Raw genomic sequence first — 27,736 nt, 5'->3', positions numbered from 1 at the left:
ATATTAAACACAAGTGAGACAAAAAAAAGTTATATGGCATAATTACTCTTTGAGCAAGTTCATATCTACATCAGTTTAGTATTTTGATATAAATGTAAATGTTCATTTAAATAAACAGACTATTTAAAAGACCTTATGAATAGTTTATTCATTCTGGAATTATAAAAGAAGAAAAGTGTTATCAGAACTAAATAACACCAAAAACACCACCAGCTCTTATAATTTTAACAAAGGTAAAGGAGAAGAGTCATTTATTAATGAGGCTTACTTTTTATAAAAATTTCTCAAAAATTAGATACGCAGGGGTAATTGTCATATATGGCAATCCCACAGCTAGCATCATTATTAATAGTGAAGAGAGGGAAACCTTTCCTCTGAGATAAGGAATACAGTATCACGATTTCTATTTAGCATAGTATTTGAATTCCTAACCAGAGTTCTTAGGTAAAAAAAAGAAATCAAAGCCATAAAAATTGAGAAGAAAGAAGTACTGTCTGTTTTCAGATGATATAATCATGTGTGTGTGTGTGTGTGTGTAGTCCTAAAGACTCTGCCAAAAACTATTAGAGTTAAATGAATTTAGTAAAGCTTTAGAATTCATATACTAACAATAAACTATTTTTAAAAAACCAAGTAAACCTAAGTAAACAATTCCATTTATAATTGCATTAAAAAATACATAGGAATAAAAGTAATCAAAGGAGTGTAATTTTGTTCACTAAAAATATAAAAAACAATGATGATGAAAGAAATTGAGGAAGACACAAATGGAAAGGCATCCTATGTTCATGGATTAGAAAAATTAATATTATTAAAGTATACCGACTACTCAAAGTATTCTAAAGATTCAGTACAATTCCTATCAAAATGCCAATACCATCTTTTACAAAAATAGAAAACATAATCCTAATATTTATATAGAAAGACTCAGTTAAATCAATCTTGAGCAAGAAGAACAAAGCTTAAGGAATCACACCACCTGATTTCAAAATATAGTACAAAGCTATAGTAATGAAAACATATGATTCTGGCATCACACACACACACACACACGCGCGCAATGGAAGAGAATAGAAAGCCACAAAGTACTATACAATTGACCTTTAACGAGGTGTCAAGAACATACAGTGGACAAAGATTTTCTTCAATAAATTGCATTGGAGAAACCAGACATTCACATGCAAAAGAATGAAATTGGATCCTTATCTCACACCATAGGCAAAAATCAATTCAAAATGCATCAAAGACTTAACCACAATACTTGAATATATAAAACTTCTGCAAAAAATACTGCCTAACAGTAAAATTACTTAGCAGTCACTTGGTCAATGGTTTTTTAAAATGTATGAAACCAAAAGCATAAGCAACAAAAGCAAAAATAGACAAATGGGATTATATCAAACTAATATGCTTCTACACAGCAAAGGAAACTATCATCAAAATGAAGGGACACCTACTGAATTGAAGAAAATATCTGCAAACCCTACACTTTATGAGGAGTTGGCATTGAAAGGAAATCAGAAACTAAAACGACAAAATAGCAAGATAAAGAATAAAATTTCAAAAATAAGCAAAATAGCTCCTCCAGCCGCCCAAGATGCCGAAAGAAAAGAAGGTCAAAGGGAAGAAGGTGGCTCCTGCCCCTGCTGTGGTCAAGAAGCAGGAAGCCAAAAGGGTGGTGAACCCCATCTTTGAGAGGAGGCCAGAGAACTTCAGCATCGGACAGGACATCCAGTTCAAAAGGGACCTTACCAGCTTTGTAAAATGGCCCTGCTACATCTGGCCACAGCAGCAAAAGGGTAGTCTCTATAAGCAGCTGAAAGTGCCTCCTAAGATTAAGCAGTTCACCCAGGCCTTGTACCATCAAACAGCCACCCAGCTGCAATAGCCCACCCACAAATACAGACCAGAGACAAAGCAGGAGAAGCAGCAGGGGCTTTTGACCCGAGCAGAGAAAAAGACTGCTGGCAAAGGGGATATCCCCACAAGCAGACTGCCAGTCCTTCAAGCAGGTGTCAACACTGACACCACCTTGGTAGAGAGCAAGAAGGCTCAGCTGGAGGTGATTGCACACGATGTGGATTCCATTGAGCTGCTTGTCTTCCTGCCCACCCTGTGTCGCAAGATGGGAATCCCTTATTGCCATCATCAAGTGGAAGGCCAGGCTGGGGCATCTGGTTCACAGGGAGATGTGAGCCACAGTTGCCTTCACGCAGGTTAATTCAGAAGACAAAGGAGCTCTGGCTATGCTGGTGGAAGCTGTCAGAACCAACTACAATGACAGATATGAGATCCATCATGGAGAGGCAACGTCCTGGGTTCAAAATCTGTGGCTCGCATTGCCAAAAGGCAAAGGCTAAATAAATGATGTGCCACTAAACTAGGATAAATGCTCGCTGTTGGGTTCCTGTACATAAAAATAACAAATTGTCCTTCATCCAGAAAAAAAAATAAAAAATAAGCAAAATATAGTTTTACAAGAAAGACATACTAATGGTCAACAAGAATATGGGGGATAAAAGCTCAACATAAGGAATCATCAGGGAAATGTTTATCAAAACCACAATTAAACATCAACTCATACCTATTAGTTTAAATATCATAGAAAAGGTAATGGACAACAAATGCTGGCAAGGATTTAGAGAAAAGGGAAACACTGTATACTACTAGAAAGAATCAAAACTGCTACAGTCATTATGGAAGGTAGTATACAGATAGTACTCAAAAATTAAAAATAAAATTAGCATGCGATTCAGTAACCTCACATCTGGTTGCTTATGGAAGGGAATAAAATCACTATGTTGAAGAGTGTTCATTGCAGTATTCTCAACAGCTAACGTATGGATTTGACCTAAGAGAATGGATAAAGAAAATATGACATATACTAATTGGCCTTAAAAACAAGGGAAATCCTGATATTTGTTACAATATGGATGAACTTGAAGATATTATGCTATTGAAAATAAACCACACAAAGACAAAATACTGTATAATCTCACTCATAGGTGGATATTAAAAAAAAAAAAAAAAAAAAAAACTTCATGTAAGAATAAGGAAGAATTAATGATTGCCAGAGGCTGAGGGTGAGGAAACGGGGTAATGTTAGTCAAAGGGTAAAATGTTTCAATTATGCAGAGTAAGTTCTGGAGATGAGATGCACACTTAATAATACTGTATTTTATGCTTGAAATATGATGAGTAGATGACAAATGTTCTCACCCCCCCACACACAAATAATTATGATATATATGTATGTTAGTTTGATTGTGAATAATCACTTCATAGTGTATATATATTTCAAAATATTGTATATATACCTTAAATATATTCAAATTTCATTTATCAATTATACAAATAAAGATGGAATTTTTTAAAAAAATAAATTAACATTTATATGAAAAAAATACTGATTTTTTTGACTATCATTATTAAGGTGAAAGCACATAATTCTTACCCTCTTACTAACTTTGATACAGAAAACATACCTAGGGAATAAGGGTAAAATCTGAGGCAGATTTAGATATGAATCTGAAATTCCACTTCACTCAACAATAATTCTTTAACTAATAAGTGTCAAACATTAATGAGATACAATGTTGACCACAAGAAAATCAGATGAGAGATAAGATACCAGTCTTTTAAAACAAATTAGTTGAAAAGTAATTTGTATAATTTTTCAAAAAAAATTTAAAAAGCATTTTCCTCTTCTCCAAATGCTTCCATGTAGTGCATTTTTAACTACTTAATGTTTTCAGAATAGAATCCAAAATCATTTTTTCATCAAAAAATACATGAAAAGGTAGCAAGTGAATACTATGAAACAAAATATTGAAAAGGGAAAACCTATAGTTTGCAAGGAAAAATACAGAAAGGTCAGTGGGTCTAAGGTAGGGCAGGTAGGAAACATTTTTGCAAAGCTAAGTATAGAAGGAAGAGGAACAAGTGAAACCCTGTCTGCAGGAGGATTTACTTCACAGCACCTCATGCTTAAGGAAGAATGCATGCCATTCTGATTCTGGTGTACAGGGAGTGCTCTTCATTTCCATGATGCCCAAATTGAATGTATCTTCAGCTCACAACGAAGTTTCATGAAACACACAGAGAAACTAAAACCAAATACATCCCAGGTAATCAAAGTTAAGATACTTTGACATGATCTGATTTAAACCCCATACATCTGGGGCTCTGTGAAGTTACTTTTCCAATGCCACAGAATTAATAGATGACAAGGGCTGAATTTGCCACTGAGTCTATTTTCTTTTGACTCAACACGTTGCCTCAGAAAATGCATATTCAGGGGTTTTCAAGATGGCGGACTAGAGGGTGGCTGCATTTCATGTTGCTCCAGGACTCAGGATTCAAAAGAGGACATATTGAGAGACTTGGGACCAACTCAAAGCAGCCAGGTGAGTCTCTCCTATTGGGGAGGCGTCCCGAATGGGGCAGTAGTCCTGGAACGCAGGGAACTTTGTGAAGTAGAGCTGCCCAGCGAGACACCACTCCCCCGGCTGGAGCAGAGAACTCGGACAACTGGAAGCATCATAGAGGAGGTCGCTCAGCACAGCGCTCAGACTCGGACCAACCACTGGAGCTCTGGGTGGTTGCCCAGAGGAGGAGCTGCGAGGAGAGCTGTTTGGACTCAGAGCAACCACTCCTGAACACCAGGGCCTGCCCGGAGGAGGAGGAGCAGGAGCGCAGTGGGTCACTTGGACTGGGAGTGACTGCATCAGAGCTCCAGGTGGCTGCTCAGAGGAGGAGGCAAGTGGTGAGTTGTTTGGACTCAAAGTGACCGCTATTGAACACCGGGGGGTTGCCTGGAGGAGGAGCACGGTGGGTCGCTTGGTCTCGGAGTGGCCATACCAGAGCTCCGGGCGGCTGCTGGAGGAGGCGTGCAGTGGGTCCCTTGGACTCAGAGCGACAGAGCGACCGCTCCTGAACACCCGGGGGGCTACCCGGAGGAGGAAGATTAGGAACGGGGCGGGTCACTTGGATTCGGAGTGACTGCCCAGGGCTACAGGTGGTTGGCAGGAGGAGGAGGCACGCAGCGAGGAGGACTCCTAGTGACTGCACCAGAACACCGGGTGGCTGTCCGGAGGAAGAGGCATGCGGCGGGTCACTGGGACTCAGAGCGATTGTACAGGGCTCCAGGTAGCTGCTCAGAGGAGGGGCTGCGTAGCCAGGCGATTGGGTGCAGAGCAGGGTCCCAGGACCTAGGAGGCTTCTTGGTGGAAGAGCTGCACAGAGACACGCTTAGGGGCGGAGCGAAGGTTCCAGGACTGCGGGCAGATTTTCTGAGGAGGGGCAGCCTAAGGAGACTCGTCTACGAAGGGTGAGGCTCCCAGGCCCAGGAGGTAGGTCTGGGCCCCTGAGAACGTTACAGAGGAAGGCAGCCCTGCCCAGGCGGTAGTTGTAGATTGAGGGGAACCTCTAGGACGGGAACTGAACAGCGAGCCTCCCCACCGGGTGAGTCTTCCCTGCCGGGTGAGGTTTTCCCACAAGGACAGAAAAACCAGAGACACAGGCCCAAACAGGCCTTGCCTCAGCCTGCAGCCTAGTTCCCCTTTGGATGACCATTGGTCAACAAGCGGAGGCACCTCTGCCCACTAGCAGGGAAAATACCAGACCTGAAGGCCACCACCACTAGAGAGGCAGCTTCCTTGAGGAGCACTGCACTATCAACTTCCTCCAAGATTTCAGCCTACTGAAGGCTAAGAGGGGATATATATAGATATCTTCAAGGATACTGTAAGTCAATAGAAGAATTCTGCAATATCTCAGCAGTCCACTGATACCTGAACAATATGAGAAAACAAGGGAAAAAATGCCGCAAACAAATCTGGATGTTACATCAATAAAACCCAATGACAGCAAGGCAGAAGAAATGACAGAAAAGCAGTTCAGAATGTACACAATTAAAATGATCAGGAAAGCAAACAATGAGATGAAAGAGCAAATGCAGGCACTGAATGATTGCACCAATCAACAGTTAAAAGAACAAATACAGTAAGCAAAAGATCATTTCAATAAAGAGAGATATTGGAAACAAAAACAAACAGAAATCCTTGAAATGAAGGAAACAATAAACCAAATTAAGAACTCCATAGAAAGCATATCCAATAGGATAGAACACCTGAAAGACAGAACCTCAGACATTGAAGACAAAATATTTAACCTAGAAAACAAAGTTGAACAAACTGGACGGATCTTCCGAACAAAAATTGAACAAAGAAACCATAGATCTCAATAACACAATCAATAATTTAGACTAAACAGACATTTATAGAGTATACCATCCAACCAAGAGTGAATACACTTTCTTCTCAGCAGCACATGGATCCTTCTCTAAAATAGACCATATAATATGCCACAAAGCTAATGTTAGCAAATACAAGAAGATAGAGACACTACCTTGTATTCTATCAGATCATAATGGATTGAAGTTAGAAATAAACCAAACAGTAAAAAACAGAAACTACTCCAACACCTGGAGATTAAACAATATGCTATTATATGATGAATGGATAGCAGAAGATATTAGGAAGGAAATTAAAAAATTCTTAGAGGTAAATGAGAACAAAGACATATCATATCAAAATCTCTGGGACACTATGAAAGCAATACTTAGAGGGAAATTTATTTCATGGAGCGCATTTAATAAAAGAAGTAAAACTCAACAAATAAATGACCTAACACTACAGCTCAAATCCCTAGAAAAAGAAGAACAGACCAGCACCAAAAGTAGTAGAAGACAGGACATAGTTAAACTCAGAGATGAAATCAACGAAATTGAAACGAAAGAAACAATACAAAAAAATTGACAAAATAAATAGTTGGTTCTTCGAAAAAATAAACAAAATTGATAAACCTTTAGCCACACTAACAAAGAGAAGATGAGAGAAAACCCAAATCACTAAAATTCGGAATGAACAAGGAAATATCACAACAGACATGATTGAAATACAAAACATAATTAGAAGTTATTTTGAAAATCTATATTCCAACAAAATAGAAAATTTTGAAGACATCAACAGGTTTCTAGAGACATATGAATTGCCTAAACTGAATGAGGAGGACATACTCAATTTAAATAGACCAATTTCAAGTAATGAAATAGAAGAAGTCATCAAAAGCCTACCAACAAAGAAAAGTCCAGGGCCAGATGGGTTCTCAGCCGAGTTCTACAAAACCTTTAAAGAAGAGCTCATTCCAATACTTCTCAAAGTAGTCCATAAAATAGAAGAGGAGGGAACCCTCCCAAACTCATTCTATGAAGCCAATATCACCCTGATACCTAAACCAGACAGAGACAAATCGAGGAAAGAAAATTTCAGAGCAATATCCTTAATGAACATCGACACAAAAATTCCCAACAAAATTTTAGCAAATCGCATACAAAAACATATTAAAAAGATAGTACACCATGATCAAGTGGGTTTCATCCCAGGGATGCAAGGTTGGTTCAACATCCGGAAATCAATAAATGTAATTCACCATATCAATAGAGTTAAAGTCAAGAATCACATGACTATTTCAATAGATGCAGAAAAAGCATTTGATAAAATACAGCACCCCTTCATGCTCAAAACACTAGAAAAAATAGGGATAGTGGGAACATTCCTTAACACTGTAAACGTCATTTATGCTAAGCCCATGGCTAATATCATTCTAAATGGTGAAAAACTGAAAGCATTCCCCCTAAAAACTGGAACAAGACAGGGATGCCCTCTTTCACCACTTCTATTCAATATTGTCCTTGAAACTTTAGCCAGAGCAATTAGACAGACCAAAGAAATTAAAGGGATACGAATAGGAAAAGAAGAACTCAAACTATCCCTATTTGCTCATGATATGATTATATACTTAGATGAACCTGGAAATTCCACCAAAAAACTTTTAGAACTCATAAGTGAATTCAGTAAAGTAGTGGGATATAAGATCAATGCACATAAATCCAATGCATTTTTATACATAAGTGATGAATCTTTGGAAATAATAATTAGGAAAACTACCCCATTCACAATAGCATCGAAAAAAATAAAATACTTGGGAATCAATCTCACAAAAGAGGTGAAAGACCTCTACAATGAGAACTACAAAATACTAAAGAAAGAAATTAAAGAAAACCTTAGAATGGAAAGATCTCTCCATGTTCTTGGATAGGAAGAATTAATATTGTCAAAATGGCCATACTACCTAAAGTGCTATACAGATTCAATGCAATTCCAATTAAAATCCCAATGACGTACCTTACAGAAATAGAGCAAGCAATCATGAAATTTCATCTGGAAGAATAAGAAACCCAGAATAGCTAAAGCAATCCTTAGCAGAAAGAGTGAAGCAGCGGGTATCGCAACAACAGATCTTCAACTCTACTACAAAGCAATAGTAACAAAAACGGCATGGTATTGGTACCAAAATAGAAAGGTAGATCAATGGTACAGAATAGAGGACATGGACACAAACCCAAATAAATACAATTTTCTCATACTAGACAAAGGGGCCAAAAATATGCAATGGAGAAAAGATAGCCTCTTCAACAAATGGTGCTGGAAGAATTGGAAATCCATATGCAACAGAATGAAACTAAACTCCTATCTCTCACCACGCACCAAACCAAACTCAAAATGGATCAAGGACCTCAGAATCAGGCCAGAGACCCTACAGATTATAGGTCCAGATCTTCAACATGTCGGCTTAGGACCAGACTTCCTCAACAGGACTCCCATAGCACAAGAAATAAAAGCAAGAATCAATAACTGGGATAGATTCAAACTAAAAAGCTTTCTCTCAGCAAAGGAAACTATGAACAATGCGAAGAAAGAGCCTACAGAATAGGAGAAAATCTTTGCCAATCATACTTCAGATAGAGCACTAATCTCCAGAATCTATAAAGAACTCAAATAACTCTACACTAAGAAGGCAAATAATCCAATCAACAAATGGGCTAAGGAAATGAATAGACACTTCACAGAAGAAGATCTACAAGCAATCAACAAACATATGGAAAAATGTTCAACATCTCTAGTAATAAGAGAAATGCAAATCAAAACAACCCTAAGATTCCATCTCACTCCAGTTAGAATGGCGATTATCAAGAATACAAGCAACAACAGGTGTTGGCGAGGATGTGGGGAGAAAGGTACACTCATACATTGTTGGTGGGGCTGCAAATTAGTGCAGCCACTCTGGAAAGTAGTGTGGAGATTCCTTAGAAAACTTGGAATGGAACCACCATTTGACCCAGCTATCCCACTCCTTGGCCTATACCCAAAGGACTTAAAATCAGCATACTACAGAGATACAGCCACATCAATGTTCATAGCTGCTCAATTCACAATAGCCAGATTGTGGAACCAACCTAGATGTCCTTCAGTTGATGAATGGATAAAGAAACTGCAGTATATATATACAATGGAATATTACTCAGCCATAAAGAATGATAAAATTTTGGCATTCGCAGGCAAATGGATGAAATTGGAGACTATCATGCTAAGTGAGATAAGCCAATCTCAAAAAACCAAAGGATGAATGATATCCCTAATAAGTGGATGATGGCACATAATGGGGGGAGGTAGGGGTTAGTGTTAGGGTTAGGGAGGGGGGCAAGAATGGAGAAAGGAAGGACTGTATAGAGGGAAAAGAGCGGTGGGAGGTGTGGGGGGAAGGGAAAAAATAACAGAATGAATCAAACAACATTACCCCATGTAAATTTATGATTACACAAATGGTGTGCCTTTACACCATGTACAAACAGAGAAACAGCATGTATCCCATTTGTTTACAATAAAAAAAAGAAAATGCATATTCACAACTGATACATACCTTAATATGGACACAGTTATTGGAGTACCAGCCATAAAGGTAAAAATAACTGCAACAAAGAAAATGCCAAGAAACACCGGCAAGTTTGTACAATGAGTTTCACATTTTCCAGCTTTAGCTTCAAAAACCAAACTGCCTGCCATGGGTGTTATTTCTGCTTTCCTTTCAATACAGGAACAGTTGTAATATACCTGAAAATGTTAGACATAAAACAGTTTATTTTGAAAATAGATTTGTAAATAAGGTAATCTCTAGACTTCGCAAACCCACTCATTCTTTCTTAATCCATATACAATAAATAATGATGAGAAAGCATAATTAACGCTAAAAATCAAGCAAGTAGAAACAAACCATACAATTGAAGTAGAATCATCTGTATTTGACTTGTATGGTCATTACTTCAATTTGTAACCAATATTGTCTCATGATTTACAAAACAAATTGATAGCAGTTATGTGATCTCACATCTTAGGCTTTCATTAGACCATAATTTCTTTAATAACTTTCTTCTTTTCCACTACAGGAAGCGAAGACTATAGTGACAATCTCATTATCTACAATTGTTTAACTGAGCAAACACTAGAATTGTGACAAGTGCCATACTAATATGAACCAACACATCCTATGGATTTGAAAATAAAACTTGCTTCTTTTAACTATAACCTTCTAACTATAATTTTCTGAGCTTTTTGGAATTACTTTACTGCAAGTACACTATGCTTCCTAACATAATATGTTGATCACAATAAAACAATAGACATGTCAATGTCATCATCTTACAGACTGTTTTACATATATACTTAGTGTATATACATATATATGTACACACATATATTAATAATGTGAAATATTGAAAACTAGCATGATAAAAAAATTTCAAGGTTTGCTTTTGTAGAAAAAGAAATCAGATACATAAAAAGTTGTTTAGGCTATGCTTGATGGTGTTCATAAGGATAAAGCAAGAGGATCACAAGTTTGAGGCCCATCTCAGCAATTTACCAAGACCCTGTCTCATAATAAAAAGGGCTGGTAATGTAGCTCAGTGGTAAAACATTCCCAGCTTCAATCCCCAGGACCACAAAAGGTAAATGAATAAATACATAAACAAATAAATAAAATGAAAAATAAAAAGTTGGTTAGGCACAGGTATTTCTTAAAAGCATTTTAAAATCTTTTAACACATTTTTAAACCACAGCCAACATCAAAAGAGTCAGGAAAGTCAAAGAAAGGTGATATTTTATTGTTTCAAAGGTCAGAGACCTTTTTTCAGTGCTAAAGTAGTTTTAAGGCCACTGGTATGGATACAAGAAAACCAAATATGAAGATGAGACCTCCAAAACTAATACACACTAAGCAATCAGATGTATCAAATAATGAAGTGATTCACTTAAAATCTTAAGAGGGTAAACTGAGAACAGGATTTTCATTCTGATAAAAACTTCATAGCTCTCTTATGTAAAATACACATTTATCTCTGAAGTTTCTATTTGTAACTAAGGTCACAGGTGTAAACTATGAGAGTGATACCACTACGAGCAAATGTGCATAGGTGTCTATTAATTTCTTATGCATTAACCTATTTAAACTATTCCATGAACTAGTTGAACATAAAAATCCAAGAGAAAGATAATATTTGGGAGTCAAAATAACTTGCTCTTCCTATATGATATCTGGAAGGCAATTTTCTGTGTAAGATGGTAATTATCTCATCATATGGTCAAAAATACAAATGCAAATTAAACATATCAAAATAATCAACAGTACTTCAAATGTGATCTGAGTGTTAGATTTTTCATTAGCATTTCCCTAAGCAGGATGGTATTCGTGTCTATACATTTTTTATTTAATTTTTTTATTTGTTCTAATTAGTTATACATAACAGTAGAATGCATTTATGCATTTTGCATTTATGTATTCTGATAAATCATACATAAATGGAGTATAATTTCTCATTTTTCTGATTGTACATGTTGTAGGATCACATCAGCCATGCAATCATATATGTACATGAGGTAATGTCTGTTTCACGCTACTATCCTTCCTACCCCCATGCCCCTTCCCCTCCTTTAAGTCTCCTCTACCTAATATAAAGTAACTCTATTCTTCCTTAGTGTCCCCCATCCCTATTGTGAATTAGCATCTGCATATCACAAATCTAGTTATGCACTTAAAATCTTTCTAATAATTTAACTCCGTCATATTTATATGCAAGAAAATGTTACCTCCCAAAGGAATAGCTATCTGCCAAGTAGTTCAGATTCTTAGGTATCCACCAAGATCACTTGTGGAATTTGAATCTTTCTAACTGATAGAAACATCTGGTTTTCTCAAGGTGTTTTGAAACTAAAGCAGTTCCAGATGTCTTATTGGTTTGAAGGAAAATAACCCTCAGTTTGGAGATTAAACTCTTTAAACTCCTTCTTTAGTCTTTTATTAATTTTCTATAGATATTCCTTGATAATGATCTAATTATCAAAAGATAATTCCAAAAATTAAAATTCCATATAGCATCATCAAAATATATTATTAGGTCTATTATGAGTCACCACCATTTCTTAACAGATTTTTAAATGTTGTTAGATTAATTTTAAAAGATATAGGATAGAAAATACAAGAAAAACATGTTTGCTGTTTATCATATTTTGTTTTACCCCAGCAGGAAACTCAAAGCCTCATCTGTTGAGATACACTCTGAATGTATTTATTACACATAAAACCATTAAAGATATGTGTATGTATATATATATGTGTGTGTGTATACACACACACACACACATACATATGTTTATATGTTTATATAGGTCCACATGAACATATAAAGTATATGACTTTACACACATGCATTCATACATTCATGTTGGTTTTGGAAGAAATTGGAAGTCTTTCTAATTATTTTGATTAATTATTTCTTCTTATTTATACAGAAATTTTTCTTACAACCCTTCACTTATCTTCATATAGGGAAAGGAATACCATCTTGCGGTCCCATGTTTCAAAAATTCAAAATAATCATATAATTCTTACTTTGGTTATTTATTGTAGTCTCCTATACTATAGTTATGTTTCTCCCAGATCCTTTTAAAGTTATCACATCATCTAAAACTGCATAATATTTTATGTACTACTCATAATCTGAGTATAATTAACTCCCAATATTCTTAAACTTAGTTAAAATAAAATCTTTAGGTTGTAGTAGTAATACAATAAGATTCCATTTGGATTCTCTTCACATTTAACTTGGTTGAAAAGAAATAACTTCTGGGTAAGCTGGCATGTATTCTGACATAGGATTAAAGGTAAATTTGTATTTTAGAATGAATTAATGAATATCTTAAAATATATCCATGGTACATCAAGTAAAATAAATATTTATTAAATGTATAGTGCATTTAGTAAGAATACCTTAAAGATCTTAAAGTAGAATTGAAGAAAAAAATAAACCAAAGTAAAAAATTAAGCAATGTTTCACTACAACAATAGTGATGTTACAAAAATATATGTGAATAACTGCCAGATTGATATTTCAACAAGAACTGCCTGAGTCACAAAGGAAGAAGGGTTTTCAGCAGCAGGTTTGGAGTTTCTTAATGAAAGAGGGGCAGGAAGATGAGGCAACTCCACTAGAGGGACCAAAAGGACTGTCATAAATACATTGCCTCATTAAAGGAAAAGCAGCAGACACACTTACCTTTGTTTTCTTATCTGAAACAGAATTTGAACAACCTGCAAAGCATGGAGAAAAATATTGGACTCCATCTCCTCCACAGAGTGGATAATAATAGGATCTAGAACAGCTACAATTGCTATTACAAGGGGCTGTCAAGTTTCCCAGTTCTCCTGTTCTGTAAATAAGAAAAGACAGAAAATCAAATTCTCTGCATCATAACTTTTTTCTGGTACTAAGATTTGAACCCAGAGCACTCTATCACTGAGGTACATTCCCATCCCTTTTTATTTTTCATTTTGAGACAGTATCTCCTTAAATTGCTCAGGTTGGCCTTGAACTTTGATCCTCCTGCCTCAGCCTCCCAGGTCACTGGCATTACAGTTGTGCACTACCATGCTTGGCTCTAAGGCCATAACCTTTAAAGAAGAATTCAGAGCATTGTCATACCTTAACATTTAGTCATTTGATTCATTCACTGAGCACATGTTTACTGACCAAATAAGACAGAATTTCCACCTTTGTACATAACTTTCTTGTGATGGAGAGGCAGTAAAAACAATCATTAATAATATAATGCCTGCCAGTGATAAGAATAACAAAGCAGAATAAATGAAGAAGGTAGAGTTTCTTTCTGGTGATAGATAATGCCTGTAGTGACTGGCTGTATGGATTGTGGGGTGTTAAGCAGCAGTCCCAAACTCCATCCACCAGATGTCAATAGCATTTTCCTTAGTTTTGATAACCAAAAGGTCTCCAGATCTTTGCCAAATGTCCCCAGGTATGAGGTAGAATTTTTACCCAAAAAAGGATGAATAAAATCATGTCATTCAATATATTCAATTTACCAATGGGAAAATTGAAGCCTTGAGAGATTAGATTACTCTTTGTTTGCCAATCCCCAGGCCTAGTGTTGTTTTAAGCTGCTGCTGCTTAACAAAAAGCAATATCTTTCATAATGTAATGGGCTACTCTAATCAAAGATGCTTTCCCAATGCCTCATTCATTCATTCAACCATACATATTGAGTTAAGACCTACACTAGGTAATGAGAATATGAAGCAGAATAAGATAGTCCCTGCCCTTAGAGACTTCAGAGTCTAGGAGTAGAGATGAACATAGGCAATTACACACTAACATGTTGAGTATGGTTAGATATTTGCAAAGTGCATTCTGGAAGAACCAGAGACAGTCACCTAACACTAGCCAAAGCTACTGCCTGAGATGATTCTTAAAGGATGAGTAAGATATAGCTGGGCAATGGGGGAGTGGGACCCTTCAGAAAAAGCTGGTACAAAGGCATAGCAGTGAGAAACAGCATCCTGTTGATGTGGAGAAATATAAACGGTATTTGAAGTCAAGAGTGAGAGGAAATGTACTTGGAGAGGAATCGGGGACCAGATTAATTAGGGTCTTCGTGGGCCTTGTTACAAACAATAAGCTTTAAGATATAGGCAAAAGATAATAACTATTTTTATAATGGAAATGACATTACAAAAGTTCTTTTTCAAGAAATAATCCTTGAACAGAGTATGAACTTGAAGAAAAGAGACCAACTAGAATACTGCAAACAACAGGGGATAACTACACAAAGGGGAATTATTATTTTAAGATAAAAGATATGATTACATATAACTATTGATTTGACTATCTTCCTCCCACAAAAAGATAAGCCTATGTGCAAAGACAGATATTTAATTTTATTTATTCAGTGATCATATGTTGAATGAGTGAATAAATGAACTGCAAGATATGGCCTATTCATTAAAAGTTATGAACTTAAATAATTTGACCTTCTGTTTCATTTATAGGACAGGAAAACTGGGAAACTTGACAGCCCCTCAGAATGCCAATTATAACTATGATCCTACTGTATTTTAAAATATAAGAAATTTTGCAGGAAATAGATTGGAGAAAAATTTTGGACATGCAGTCAATAAGATCTGATGATTCGTTAACTGATTGAAGATTGAAGGATGGAAAGTTAAAGGTGACTCCCAGTGGTTCAGTAGAGAATGAGAATCACTTTGGAAACTAGGTAACAGGTATGGTTGTATATGCACAGAAATTAAGAGTATCAAATTTGGTGAGGAAATCTAGCCTGAAGGTAGAAATTTTAAAATCTATTTGCATATAAATTTAGCTAAAACCAGGAGGGTTGATTAATCCAGTCAAGTAGAGCCCTGGGAGAAGAGCACAAGGTGTGTGTTGCGAGGGATGGGGGGCCCACTTGCTAATAAATATGCAGTAATCTCCAACTTTGCACTAGACTACCAAAGTGGTAGCAAAACACCTAAAAGTGTTTCTTAAAGGCACTTAGCAGATATCTAACCAAAAGCAGGGCCAGAGATGAGAGGGAGAACAACAGAAAGAGAATGATGAATCCCTGCCACTTTGAAGCTAACTCTTTCAAACAGAGTTAGCATATCCACTGTACGATAAGACAATATCGCTAAACTGAAAAATGGCGTTTTAGTTGGTAGAGAATGGAAGTTCATGAAGGAGACAGACTAAAGAGAAAGGTAGAAAACACAACATAAACAAATGCATAGGAAGTTTGGAGGAAAGTATTGTGGAAAGAGTAGGTTATAAGTAATCTGTCGCTCTACCTGCAATCTCTTTTGAGTCTAACCTATTTCACAGGCTGTTGCCAGTTTTATATCTTATCAAGCACAGTTTTATTGGCAAAAGCATACATTACAGCCTCGACCACAAAGAACTTCCAGCACATATATAGAGAGAGGACTACAGAGAAACTATCCCTTTCAACTCTAGAAATAGCCTTAACACAATAATTTTCATATTTAAATTTTCTAATGTATAATTATCAGTATTTATAAATAATTACTGAGAATGCACAAAATATAAGAAAACATTATGCAAAGTATAGAACATACATTTTATTATGAAGAGTAGGTCACTTTAGTCCACCTACTTAGTGAGGTAAGAAGGAAACTTAATGGAAAAAACAGTAAGAGTTGCCAAGTATGTGGCTTATATGTACATATTAGAATTACCTTAAATATTTTACTTTTAAATTTTTAATATTTTTAAAAATAGACATATTTATCACAAATAATAGAACTTAAACACCATCTTATTTAAATTCAAACTATCACTCTAGAATTATGCCTCTGTAATAGGCAAATATTTCCCTAAAACTATTACAATAATAGGTATGCCTCTTTCTGGAGCTACTTCATGTAAGCAAAGAAATTCTAGCTATGGATATAGGCACAAAAACATTGCATGTACTTACTATGGAATATCATATTTTATGAGATTTTAAATACAAAGTGAAAAACAAATCACCATCACCAACTCCAATTACCAAATTGAGACCCAAGGATCCTATCAAATGTCAAAGCAATATAATGGAAGAAAATTGTAATAACTAAAAGATTTTTAGAGATATATCTTATGCAATCTCCTTTCAGTAGAATTGAGTGTTGTGCCCAATTAAAGATTTCATAATAAATTAAATATTACTGCAAAATATCCTCTGAAATAATCACTATTAGTCTTAAGCTTTTTGGATATACAGGCTTCAAATGAACCTGGCAATAAGCCTAATCATTAATTTTAAAGCTACAAAAACCATTTTTAACCTAGTTGTGCTTATGTGCTTATCTGCACCACTGACTAGAAACCGTATTCTTACCACCTTTCTCTCCCTCTCTGAAACAGTACTTCTTGAGTTCCTTGCTTTGTTCTTTTCTTTTTCTTATATTCATGTTTTTTGAATGAGGCTATTTGACTAAGCAGTCATGGTATGAGCATTTTAATGTGCAGGTACAGAAGCTAAAATTAAGAATTGGGGGCTCAGAGAAAAATAATCAGACATTGTCACACCTACTTTGTGACATCAAGCCCAATCTGTCTCTACGTATACCTCTCTATACATGCATACATAAACATGGGTGAATGTGGGTTTGTGTATGATACTCACTTTCAGTTTTTTTCCACCACCAAGAAATGTACATATATATTAATCACTATCTTTATGTTCCAGATCTTCACATATCTTGATAATCAATCCCTATATCCTCCTTGAACTCAAATAATTTACTTGCCTTCCTTACTGATTATGTTAAGGAAACTTCATCTGGTATTAACTCTTGTATCGAACAGAAAATACCAAGTGGATTCATATTTATTTTGTTACTATTTGGTAAACTATTCAGAAATTTGTTTTCCTAAAAGGAATACAGAAAAAGTGCTTTGTTGTAATAGCTTTGTGTGAAGTCTATAAGGATGAATATTAGGTCTATACAACTTACCTCTACCTACTTTTCAAAATTTCCAGCTATTTTCTACTATTTCTGGACATATAACAGGAAGCCCCATTCAAACTGATCCTTGAATCTAGCCTTCACTTTTTACAGCATTTATACCCTTGGCTTAGCACATTCCCTCTGTCTTCCCCTCTTCTTTAACCATTAAATCTCAAACTCCTGCATCCTTACCTGATATTTAAACTCAATTTTGTTATATGGCCATGAACTCACTCTGACTCTAATCTAATCAAATGGAAAAGCTCTCCTTTTGGTTTCCCTAACACTTTATATATTCCCAATGACATAAGTCATTGTTCAGTCACTGTTGTGTTTTCAAACCTGTCCTTTAGAACAGGGATTTTGCCACAGAGGTCTGCCAAAGGAAGCATTCAACAAGTGCTGAATACATGTAATGGAGCTTAAGCAAACACTGCCTTAGAACAGTCTGCATCGAACTGATGTGAAAAAATGAAGACATATGAATAGGAACCTGAAATCATGATTATTGTTATTGGCAAACTCTTCTAAACAAATTACAATTCATTTTGCCATGTGAAATGCTGAAATACAAAAATTTATGGTGTCCTGGACCTGGAATACCACCTCCCTCAACAGCCACATGCACATCTAATGAAATAATTAAAGCACTGCTGTGAACTACAAAATACACTGTTGTGCAATGCCTCCTGCCTGATCTCCCTCTCGTGTCTTAGGATTTCAAAGCAAACTAAATAAGGCAAAGAAAGAAAGACAAATAGTCAAAACTGGTTATAGGTAGAAACACACTATTAGCATAGAACAGCAAATTATATGTTTCTTTACAACAAACAAATTTTTAAGTAGATACTACAATAGTATACCTGGGACAAGCTTCATTTTAATCTCTCTTCCAGTTTATTTTCAACTCATCTATTAAGGAAATTCAATAATATGAGATAATTTTTATTTAAAAAATAAATTAATGGGAAAATAAAATGTGAAATTCTACCCACACTATTATCTTAATTTGTTTTATTGTTGCTATAACACAATAACTTAGTCTGGGTAGTTTACAAAGAATATAAGTGTATTTGGCTTACAGTCCTGGAGGTTAGGAAGTCCAAGGACATGGTGCCAACATCTGCTCAGTATTTGGTGAGGACCTTTTTGCTGTGACGTGGCATGGTGGAGGATATCATATAGGAAGTCAGAGAAAGAAATGAAAAGAGGAATCTCTCTTCCTCTTTTTATAAAGCCATTAATGTCATCAGGGAGGTTGTACTCTCAGGACTTCCTCTAATTCTAAGCACCTTCTAAAGACCTTACCTCCAAATACTATTGACATGTGAAGATGGAAACTATTTCAACACATATACGTTTGCGGAACACATTCAAAGCATAGTAGATGTGAATTTCTTAAGCAAAGATTGTGTTGTGTTAGTCTTTGTAACCCTGAACCAAATATAGTGCCCAGTATGTGATATTTGCTCCTTAAAAGCTCTTTAAATAAACACAACTTTTAAGAAGATATCAATTATTCAGACTAAAAGCAAAACAAAAAAATTCCACATGCTGGAAGCAACCTAGATGTCCTTCAATTGATGAATGGATAAAGAAACTGTGATATATATATACAATGGAATATTACTCAGCTATAAAGAATAAAATTATAGCATTTGCAGGAAAATGGATGAAATTGGAGAATATCATGCTAAGTGAGATAAGCCAATCTCAAAAACCAAAGGACGAATGATCTCTGATAAGCGGATGATGACACATAATGGGGGTTAGGAGGGGGGCAAGAATGGAGGAAGGAGGGACGTATAGAGGGAAAAGAAGGGTGGGAGGGGTGGGGGTAAAGGAAAAAATAACAGAATGAATCAAACATCATTACCCTATGTAAATGTATGATTACACAAATGGTATGCTGTTACTCCATGCACAAACAGAAACAACATGTATCCCATTTGCTTACAATAAAAATAAATTTTAAAAAATTCCACATGCTCCTTTGTAGAAAACAAGTCTTATAATAAAAAAAGTTAATTACTCATAATTTAAGAATACCTATACTTGTAAATGCACACATAGTTTACTACTTTAATAGTAATATGAAAAAGCATTGAAATATATTTACCCATTATATGATTCAGACACACCAGCAAATGGCTCATTTTCACATTTGGCATAAATAAATACAAAACTCAGCACAAGTGCAACTCCAGATGTGAACAAAGCAAACCTCATTGTATTTTTGCATGTCATTTTGAACTTGGAAACAAGAACACCACCTAAAATCTGACCAAGAGCAGCTCCAGGAATTAAAACAGCCCCTAAGGAGAAAGAAGACAGAAAAGAGAACACAGGAATACTCAATAACTCAGACTGATAACTAGAGAAACGTAAAAGCAAGCAACAATGTGGTTTAACATATAGAAGTTTTCAGCCAACATAGAAATAACTGCATAAATGACAACAGTTTCATTAAGTAAAGGTTTAGTAAAATTAACTATTGAACATAAAGATATTCTCTTCAGCGTCATAGGATTGTCTCTCTCAGTCTCATACAATAAATTGTTGATGTCATAAAATCAGAAACTTTTATCCAAATCAGTATAAAGTATGCAAGATATCCAAAATTATATATTATCCTAATGAAAATGTGTTGTGGTAAAGTAAAATTATTAGATTAAGTTAGGACAAAGAAAAAGTTTTACCTCCAAGGGTAGCTGCAAAGCTGGATGACAGTCCAAATTGATTTTCTATAAATTTAGGTAAAAATGTTGCAAATCCAGTAGTAACTAAGGCTTCTGAAGAAGTTGATAAAACTAAACACATAAAGACAGTATTCCTCATCAAATTCTAAAGAAAAAATACAGTTCACCAAATGAATAACTATGGTTTTACTGCAAAGTGCAGCATTAAAATGGTGGCATTGTGAAATGGCAAAACTTTTAATAAACACAATATTAGCCTATAAAATTACAGCATTCCCTCCATCACCAAAATATAACTAAGGATGATTAATGGATTTACATATACATTAATGAGAAAATGGGTAGGTGGAGCATTTAGAGAATTAATAGATGGCTTCATCAGTACTATGATCATGCCTTTATTACACCCAACAGGCTAGAGACAGAAAGCAGAAGTCCACTTGAAAAGGTTTCTTTCCCCACACTTATTATTGTGAATGCACATACTATAAATCTACTCATTTGATTTTTAATTGTATTTTGAATTCTTATGTCCACTAAACACAAACCTTGAGACTATGAACACAGATGAAAATGGTCTCTAAGGATCATAATGATGCTCATAGTATCATTAAGAATAGGTATAAAGTTGAGCAACTTTAAATAGTATTTCTTTTTCTGGACTGCTTCTAATTTTTATGCTTAAGCATTAACTAGAAATCAAAGATACATAAAAATTTTTGCAAACTTATACATAAAAAGTCAAAATCATTCTAACATGAAACTCCTCAACTACAACACATTTACATAGAAAAGAACAAACAATACCCAAACACTACTAGGATTAAAGTGGAATGATCCCAAAAATACTCATCTATTCAGAAATATCGTAGACATGCAAGGATATTAGGTGATATCCCATCCAAGGAAAACCAGCAGTGAAACAAGTTACCCATAGGGAACTGAATCAGTCTAGGAATTTCTACCCAGAAGGGATAGGATTAAAAAAAAAAAAAAAAGGTAATCAATAACTCTTGATGGTAATGAAAATTATAATTTATAAAATAAATGAAGTAAAATATATGAAATGGAACAGACTACTATAAGAGCAAATAATAGTAGTTGGAGTTAAAGTTGTGAACAAGCTTGCAAGAAGTGCATGTGTGGAGAGGAGAGGAAAGGTGGCTGAGTGAAGCAAAAGGCTTCAGTGATAAGTGATCAACCACTGCATAAGGAAACAATGGGAAAGGGGGCTAGAGTGCCCAGGAGGGACCACAAATTATTGATACCACCAATAAAATAACTCATGCTCTTTCAGCTATTCTATTCTGGAATAGTTGTACTCACAGGGGGTGGAGGGCGGGGAAACAACTTTATCTGAAGAGTTGTTGATAAGAGCTAAATTTTTAGTAAATGAGCAAACAAAAATACATGACAAAAAGATTTGTGTGTGTGTTTACATATGCATTAGGTACATGTGAACAAGGGACAGAAGTGTAGTAATGAGAAAAAGTGAAAGAGAACAGTTTTTTTTCACCTTCAGAGCAGCTGGGAAATCTTTAAGAGTTTTTCCGAAATTCTCATCTGTGTGTTGCAAGGAACTACTCTTATTCTGATGAGTCTGGGAAATTTTTCCAGCTTGAATTTTTGCTGTACCTAAAAAAAAAGTAAATATACTTGTTCTATCATTTCACTCATCATTTCAAAAAATGCTTACTTTTTAATTGACACAAATTTCCGCAAGTATATAAATTCCACAACAAGAGGTCAGTTCCTCTGTTAACAAAACAGTACAAATACTTATGTCTGCAATCTGGCTGTCCCAAGAGCTAGCTTTCATAACCACTAGCTAAGGAAGTTCCGACCAGTTTAAACATTAAAATGAGATAATTTTGCTCCCATTTCATATATATTTTCTTCACTTCAAGTCTCTTAAAATGTCTTGTTCCTTTCCAATGTTTCTCTTTCTCATCCTTTATATATTAATGTACATTTGTGGCTTTTTTCCTTTCCTCTATTTATTGCTAAAATGATAGGTAGATGAAAAATAATATTTATCATCTATCACAATGTCTCTTTCATTTTTAATTTTATTATTTATTTTTATACTGGAGATAAAATCTGAGTTACATTCCCAGTTTTTTTTGTTGTTGTTTTGGGTTTTCTTTTTTTATTGTATTCAAAGTCTCACTAAGTTGCTGAAGGTCTAAGTTGGTGAGGCTGGTCTTGAATCTGTAATCCTCCTGCAAATTCCCAGTCTACCAAGTAGCTGGGATTACAGGCATGTGCCACCATGTCTGGCTTCATTTTTCAATAATAGTACATGAATAAATCTGAGAAAACAGTCAACACATGGAATTGTAAATTGGAGGGTCTGCAGTAAAAAGAAAATGAGTCCATCTATTTTTAATCTGTCAAGGTTTTTTTTTTGCCCATTTCCAAAATTAATCATCTATCCTATTGCAAATAACAATGGGAACCACTAAATATCCTCAAAACAGAGAAGAGCTCTTCTACAGACACCTATTTTAGATACAGAAGCAAGATCTCAGAACAATGAACATTCTTTTCTATTAATTTTTTTAATAAACTCTAGTATTAAGGTATAGTAAAAGCGAATGTTCTACAGTATGACTTCAGTGATAACTGAAAAAAATAAGCACTTGTACTTTCTACTACAAATAATTAACATGAATGATTTAAAACAGAATGTTCCTTGAAATTAGTCATTAACAAAATAGAAACGGTTTTAAAGATTTTGTATCTTACATACAATAAAGCAGGACTCCAGGAGCTGGGGAGATAGCTCAGTCGGTAGAGTGCTTGCTTTGTAAGCACAAGGCCCTGGGTTCGATCCCCAGCACCCCCAAAAAAAATAAAAAATAAAAAAAAAAAAGAATAAAGCAGGACTCCAGATAAAACATAAAAAACAAATTTAGTAAGTACTAAGATGAATATATACACACTTTTATTAATTACTAAAGAGAAATATACATTCATATTAAAATTATAAATCAACATTGTCTAAAATAAAGTTAGGTATTCAAAAGTTTGCATAGGCAGACAACTGAGATTCTATAAAACAGCAGAGGATGAATCTACAGTCTTATTAGTCGTATATAAAACAACAGCTGGCTGGGCCCAGTGATGCCCGCTTGTAACCAGGAACTCCAGGGGTGGAGGCAGGAGGATGGCAAGTTCAAAGCTAGCCTCAGCAATTCAGAGAGGCCCTGAGAAACTTAGTGAGACCCTACCTCAAAATACAAAAGGACTAGGGGGGTTTAACTAAATGGAAAGGGCCCCTGGGTTCAACCTCCTGAACCAAAAAAGAAAACAACATCGGGGCTAGAATTGGAATAAAACTTCCTGGTTTTAAAGAAAAATTGTTTACCTGGTAAATGTTTTGGAAAACAAGAGAAAGGTATTATCAAAGACCAAGCGATGAACCAAGATATGAGAAATCCAATCCACCAAGCCCCCAACCATCGCGGATCATCCTCAGTAATAGCAGAACTAAACAACAGAAAAAAAGGGGTAAAAGCCAACTCAGTTTTGTTAATTAAAGCTCAGTTATGATAAGCATATATGCAAAAATTCAAAAGGATCTAGTAGAATATAATAACCAAAGTTTCATTGATGCCTTTATGATAAATCAAACAGTAGCAGACATTAATGACATAAATGATTATTTACAAAGTATTTTAAAATAGTAAATATGACATAAAATTTTAAAATATTTAATAGTTAATATAAGTATGATGAATATTTGAAAACATACATAGAATTTCTGAGCATTCTTTATTTAACCATAACTGGTTTTTCCGTCTACTGTGTTAAAATTACTTTAAAATTATTATGATTATTTAAAATTAAATATATCTCAAAAAAAAAATCACTGATCTGTGTTAAAAGCCCATATTCTGGGATTCACTTTTGGCATTTACTTAAGTACAAATTATTCTAACGTGATTGGGAGTCACTGATATTTGCACACATGCATACTGTGTACCTTGATCCTATCCACCCACCCACAATCCAAGTGCCTAGCTATCACTGTTCTACTTTCAACTTGCTTTTTTGTTGTTGTTGTTTGTTTGTTTGTTTTTGTTTTCCAGTTTCCCCATATGAGATACAGCATGTGATATTATTCTTCCAGTATCAGGCTTATTTCTGTTAACATGATATCCTCCAGTACCATCCATTTTGCTACAAATAACAGGAATATTATGGTTGAATAATATTCTGATACACACACACACATATATGCATACATATATATGTATATGTTTTCTTATTTAATCCTCTCATATGTATATGTGTGTGTATGTGCGTATGTGTGTGTGTGTGTGTATACATATATATATATCATATTTTCAGATGTCCATTCATCTGTACCTAGGTTGATTTCCTATCTCGGCTATTGAGAAGAGTGCTGTAACAAACGTGGGTATGCAAGAAACTCTTCTTCTGTATATACACCCCAAAGAGATATGGCTGAATCATTTGGAACCACCATTTTTCATTTTTCAAGGAGCCTCCATACTATTTTCTACAGTGGCTACACAAATTTGCATTCTCAAAGAGTTTGTAAGAGTTTCCTTTTTTCTCCACATTCTTGCCAACTTTTTTTGCATAACAGCGATTCTAAACCAGATCACTTGCTATTCTTTAATAAAATAACATGCTGTTTTTTGTGTTCGTAAATACATTCGGGATATTAACACTCCTCCCTCAAATGAGTAACTAGCGAACATTTTCTTGCATTCTGTAGGGTTGTCTTTTCTGTTGATTATTTCCTCTTCTGTGCAGAAGCTTTTTCATTTGATGTAATCCAATTTGTCAATGTTTGCTTTTGTTCCTGAGCTTTTGGGGTCCTATCCTGAAAATCGTTTCTTATTCCATATCTTCAAGTACTCCTCCTGTATTTTCCAGTAGTAGTTGCAGAATTCTGGGTATTATATCAAAATCTTTGAACCATTTTGAGGGTTTTGTTTTGTTTTAACTTATCTTTTCACAGTCTCTAAACGTTTATTCTAAGACTAAAAGCTCTCGAGAGGAAAAAAAAAATCACATAAGTAGGGCTATTTTTCCATATTCATTATTTATCATCATGCAAGGGATTGTGCAGTTATGATTTCCACTGGTAAAATGAGAAACCAGATCCTCAGCAAAGGTCGTTAATTTCTCTACTCAAGAAAAGATAAAGGCAGGAAACAGGAATTTTATAATCAAAAGATCTACTTCAATTAATGTTGTGGCCACTTACCTGTGAGTATCAGTTGCTTGAAAGAATTATAGGAAGGATTAAATAAGAAAACATTTAAGTTAACATAAAAAAATATGCTGTCTGGAATATGGTATGGAATAAATAAGAATTACATCATTATTATTATTTTGTCACAGTTATTAAAGTAGTAATCTCTAATGACATTATAATTGTGATCTCTATGACATTTCAGAGCTACCAGAGAACTTTTTCTGAGAATCATAGACCCTTCAGACTCTTCAGGCTAGCTGTCTCCAATTAAATCTGTGTAACTACTTATATTGAATTAATGAATTTGAACAATGCATGAAATCTTAAAAAAAGTATTTCTAAAAATTTAACCACATAACCTTATTAAACATCTTTATTTACGAATAAATACATTATTACATCAAGAGATGTTATGGTATTTATTCATGAAGCAATGAAGTCAAAATAAGATATCATATAAAAATTGTATATTTTAGCGTCGTGTCCTACAAATCTCACATGACATACTGAATAAATACTGTAAAAAGATCTACGATATTAATATTATTGAAAAAAATACACTCAAATGAAAGAAAAAGAGATATTGCCTTGCCTTTGTCCCATAGCAACATCAATGTACATGGTTAAAAATTGTCCTCCCAAAACATAGCCAATGGCTGGGCCTAAGATTGACATGGAATAGCCGATTCCTAAAAAATAAACAAAGACATTGGAAATAGCCAAATGTACAACTTTGCATCTCTAACAGTGAAAAAAGGCAAATATTGTGCTGTAGAAAAATCTAACTGATTAGGTTTACATCAAAATTATAAAAATTTTCAATAAAAGTACCATTTGAATGGTATCATTGTCAATAATTAAGTCAAGGAATCTAAAAGGTATGTCTCAATAGAAAATCTGTCTAACTATAATAATTACAACAAGCCAAATAATTGCAAATCATGGGAAGTTCACCGGGGCATGAGCAGCACTACTATTATCCTGTACTAAGAATGATAATTATTGTTTACAATCTCAGAGAGTAAAACAATGTGAAACAAGAAGTCTCCTCACTCTGAATCCACTTGGAAAGCATTTATCTTGCCTACAGAAGATTTCCAAACCTCTATCTGCTAATTCCATTTCTTAATACACATTCATTTAAACCTATTCTTAGACAATTCCCATTTTAACAAGAGGCAAGATTATATTGGACTTATTTCTATCCATTATATATTTAACATTTTGCTATATATTAAAAAATTTAACTCCATTACCAACTTCTAGAATTTTTTCTTAACTGATGGGTTTTTCATTCTCATACAACAAAAGAACAAGAAACTTAGTTTTTACCTAAAACTCAGCATATCCAAAATAAAGCTAATGCAAGATGATCTGAAAACATTATTTTTATCTATCTGCCAACTACCTGAATTTATAATATAGTTGCATTTTAAAAAGGAAAAAAATACATTAGTAAAAAAAATTAAACTATTTAATTTATAAATAGTTGTGCACATATAAAGAATTCATACTCAAAATATTTTATTACTGAATGGACATGCTTAAAAATGCTAGAAATAAGTATTTTATAAATTCTTTAGTGGTGATCTTTTACAAAAATAATGTATAATTCAGTTTAGCCAACAACTTTGTAAGGATATCTTAAAACTTGTAGAGCATACAGTTGCTACAGAAGTTTCCATATTAGAGATGTACCCAGATCTGGGCATATAGATCAGTGCTAAAGTGGTTGTCTGGTTACACAAGGCCCCAAGTTCAACTGCTAGCACTGGAGGAAAAAAAATTTAAGGGATGTGCTCAGGTGGAGTTAGTAATTTCTGTCAAAGATGCACTGACTTTCAGTGACTATGACAATGGGTTTCCTATGATAGAATAATAAAACTCGTAAAAATTAATCAGTCAATAATTAGATTCAGCACCTTGCAGAGCCTGGTTAACTCTAGACTTCAGGAATTTTACCTGGAATTAGATCACAAAGGGAAAAAAAAAAAGGACTCATATGAAAGTGTTAATTTAAAATGAAAATTCCAGAGTTTC

At 34.7% G+C, this 27,736-nt stretch overlaps 1 protein-coding gene and 1 pseudogene across 2 annotated transcripts in view; one reads left to right on the top strand and one right to left on the bottom strand.

Annotated features, from left to right (window-relative positions):
- LOC306664792 (large ribosomal subunit protein eL8-like) lies at positions 1-4,290 on the top strand (annotated as a pseudogene). The gene has a single exon. The product of its transcript is annotated as a large ribosomal subunit protein eL8-like (transcript).
- The window catches only part of SLCO4C1 (solute carrier organic anion transporter family member 4C1), a 70,781-nt gene that overhangs the window by 5,047 nt on the left and 37,998 nt on the right, over positions 1-27,736 (bottom strand). Inside the window, exons 4-10 of the mRNA XM_079145883.1 lie at positions 26,289-26,385; positions 23,831-23,952; positions 21,977-22,095; positions 20,461-20,605; positions 19,881-20,076; positions 13,512-13,665; positions 9,823-10,013 (exon numbers count right to left, since the gene is read on the bottom strand). Coding sequence (XP_079002009.1) covers positions 9,823-10,013; positions 13,512-13,665; positions 19,881-20,076; positions 20,461-20,605; positions 21,977-22,095; positions 23,831-23,952; positions 26,289-26,385 — 1,024 coding nt within the window. The remainder of the gene's footprint in view (positions 1-9,822; positions 10,014-13,511; positions 13,666-19,880; positions 20,077-20,460; positions 20,606-21,976; positions 22,096-23,830; positions 23,953-26,288; positions 26,386-27,736) is intronic.

This window comes from Sciurus vulgaris (genome assembly GCF_902686455.1).
Source record: "Sciurus vulgaris genome assembly, chromosome: 6".
In the NCBI taxonomy this organism is placed as follows: domain Eukaryota; kingdom Metazoa; phylum Chordata; class Mammalia; order Rodentia; family Sciuridae; genus Sciurus; species Sciurus vulgaris.
This window is presented reverse-complemented; position numbering and strand designations above follow the sequence as displayed.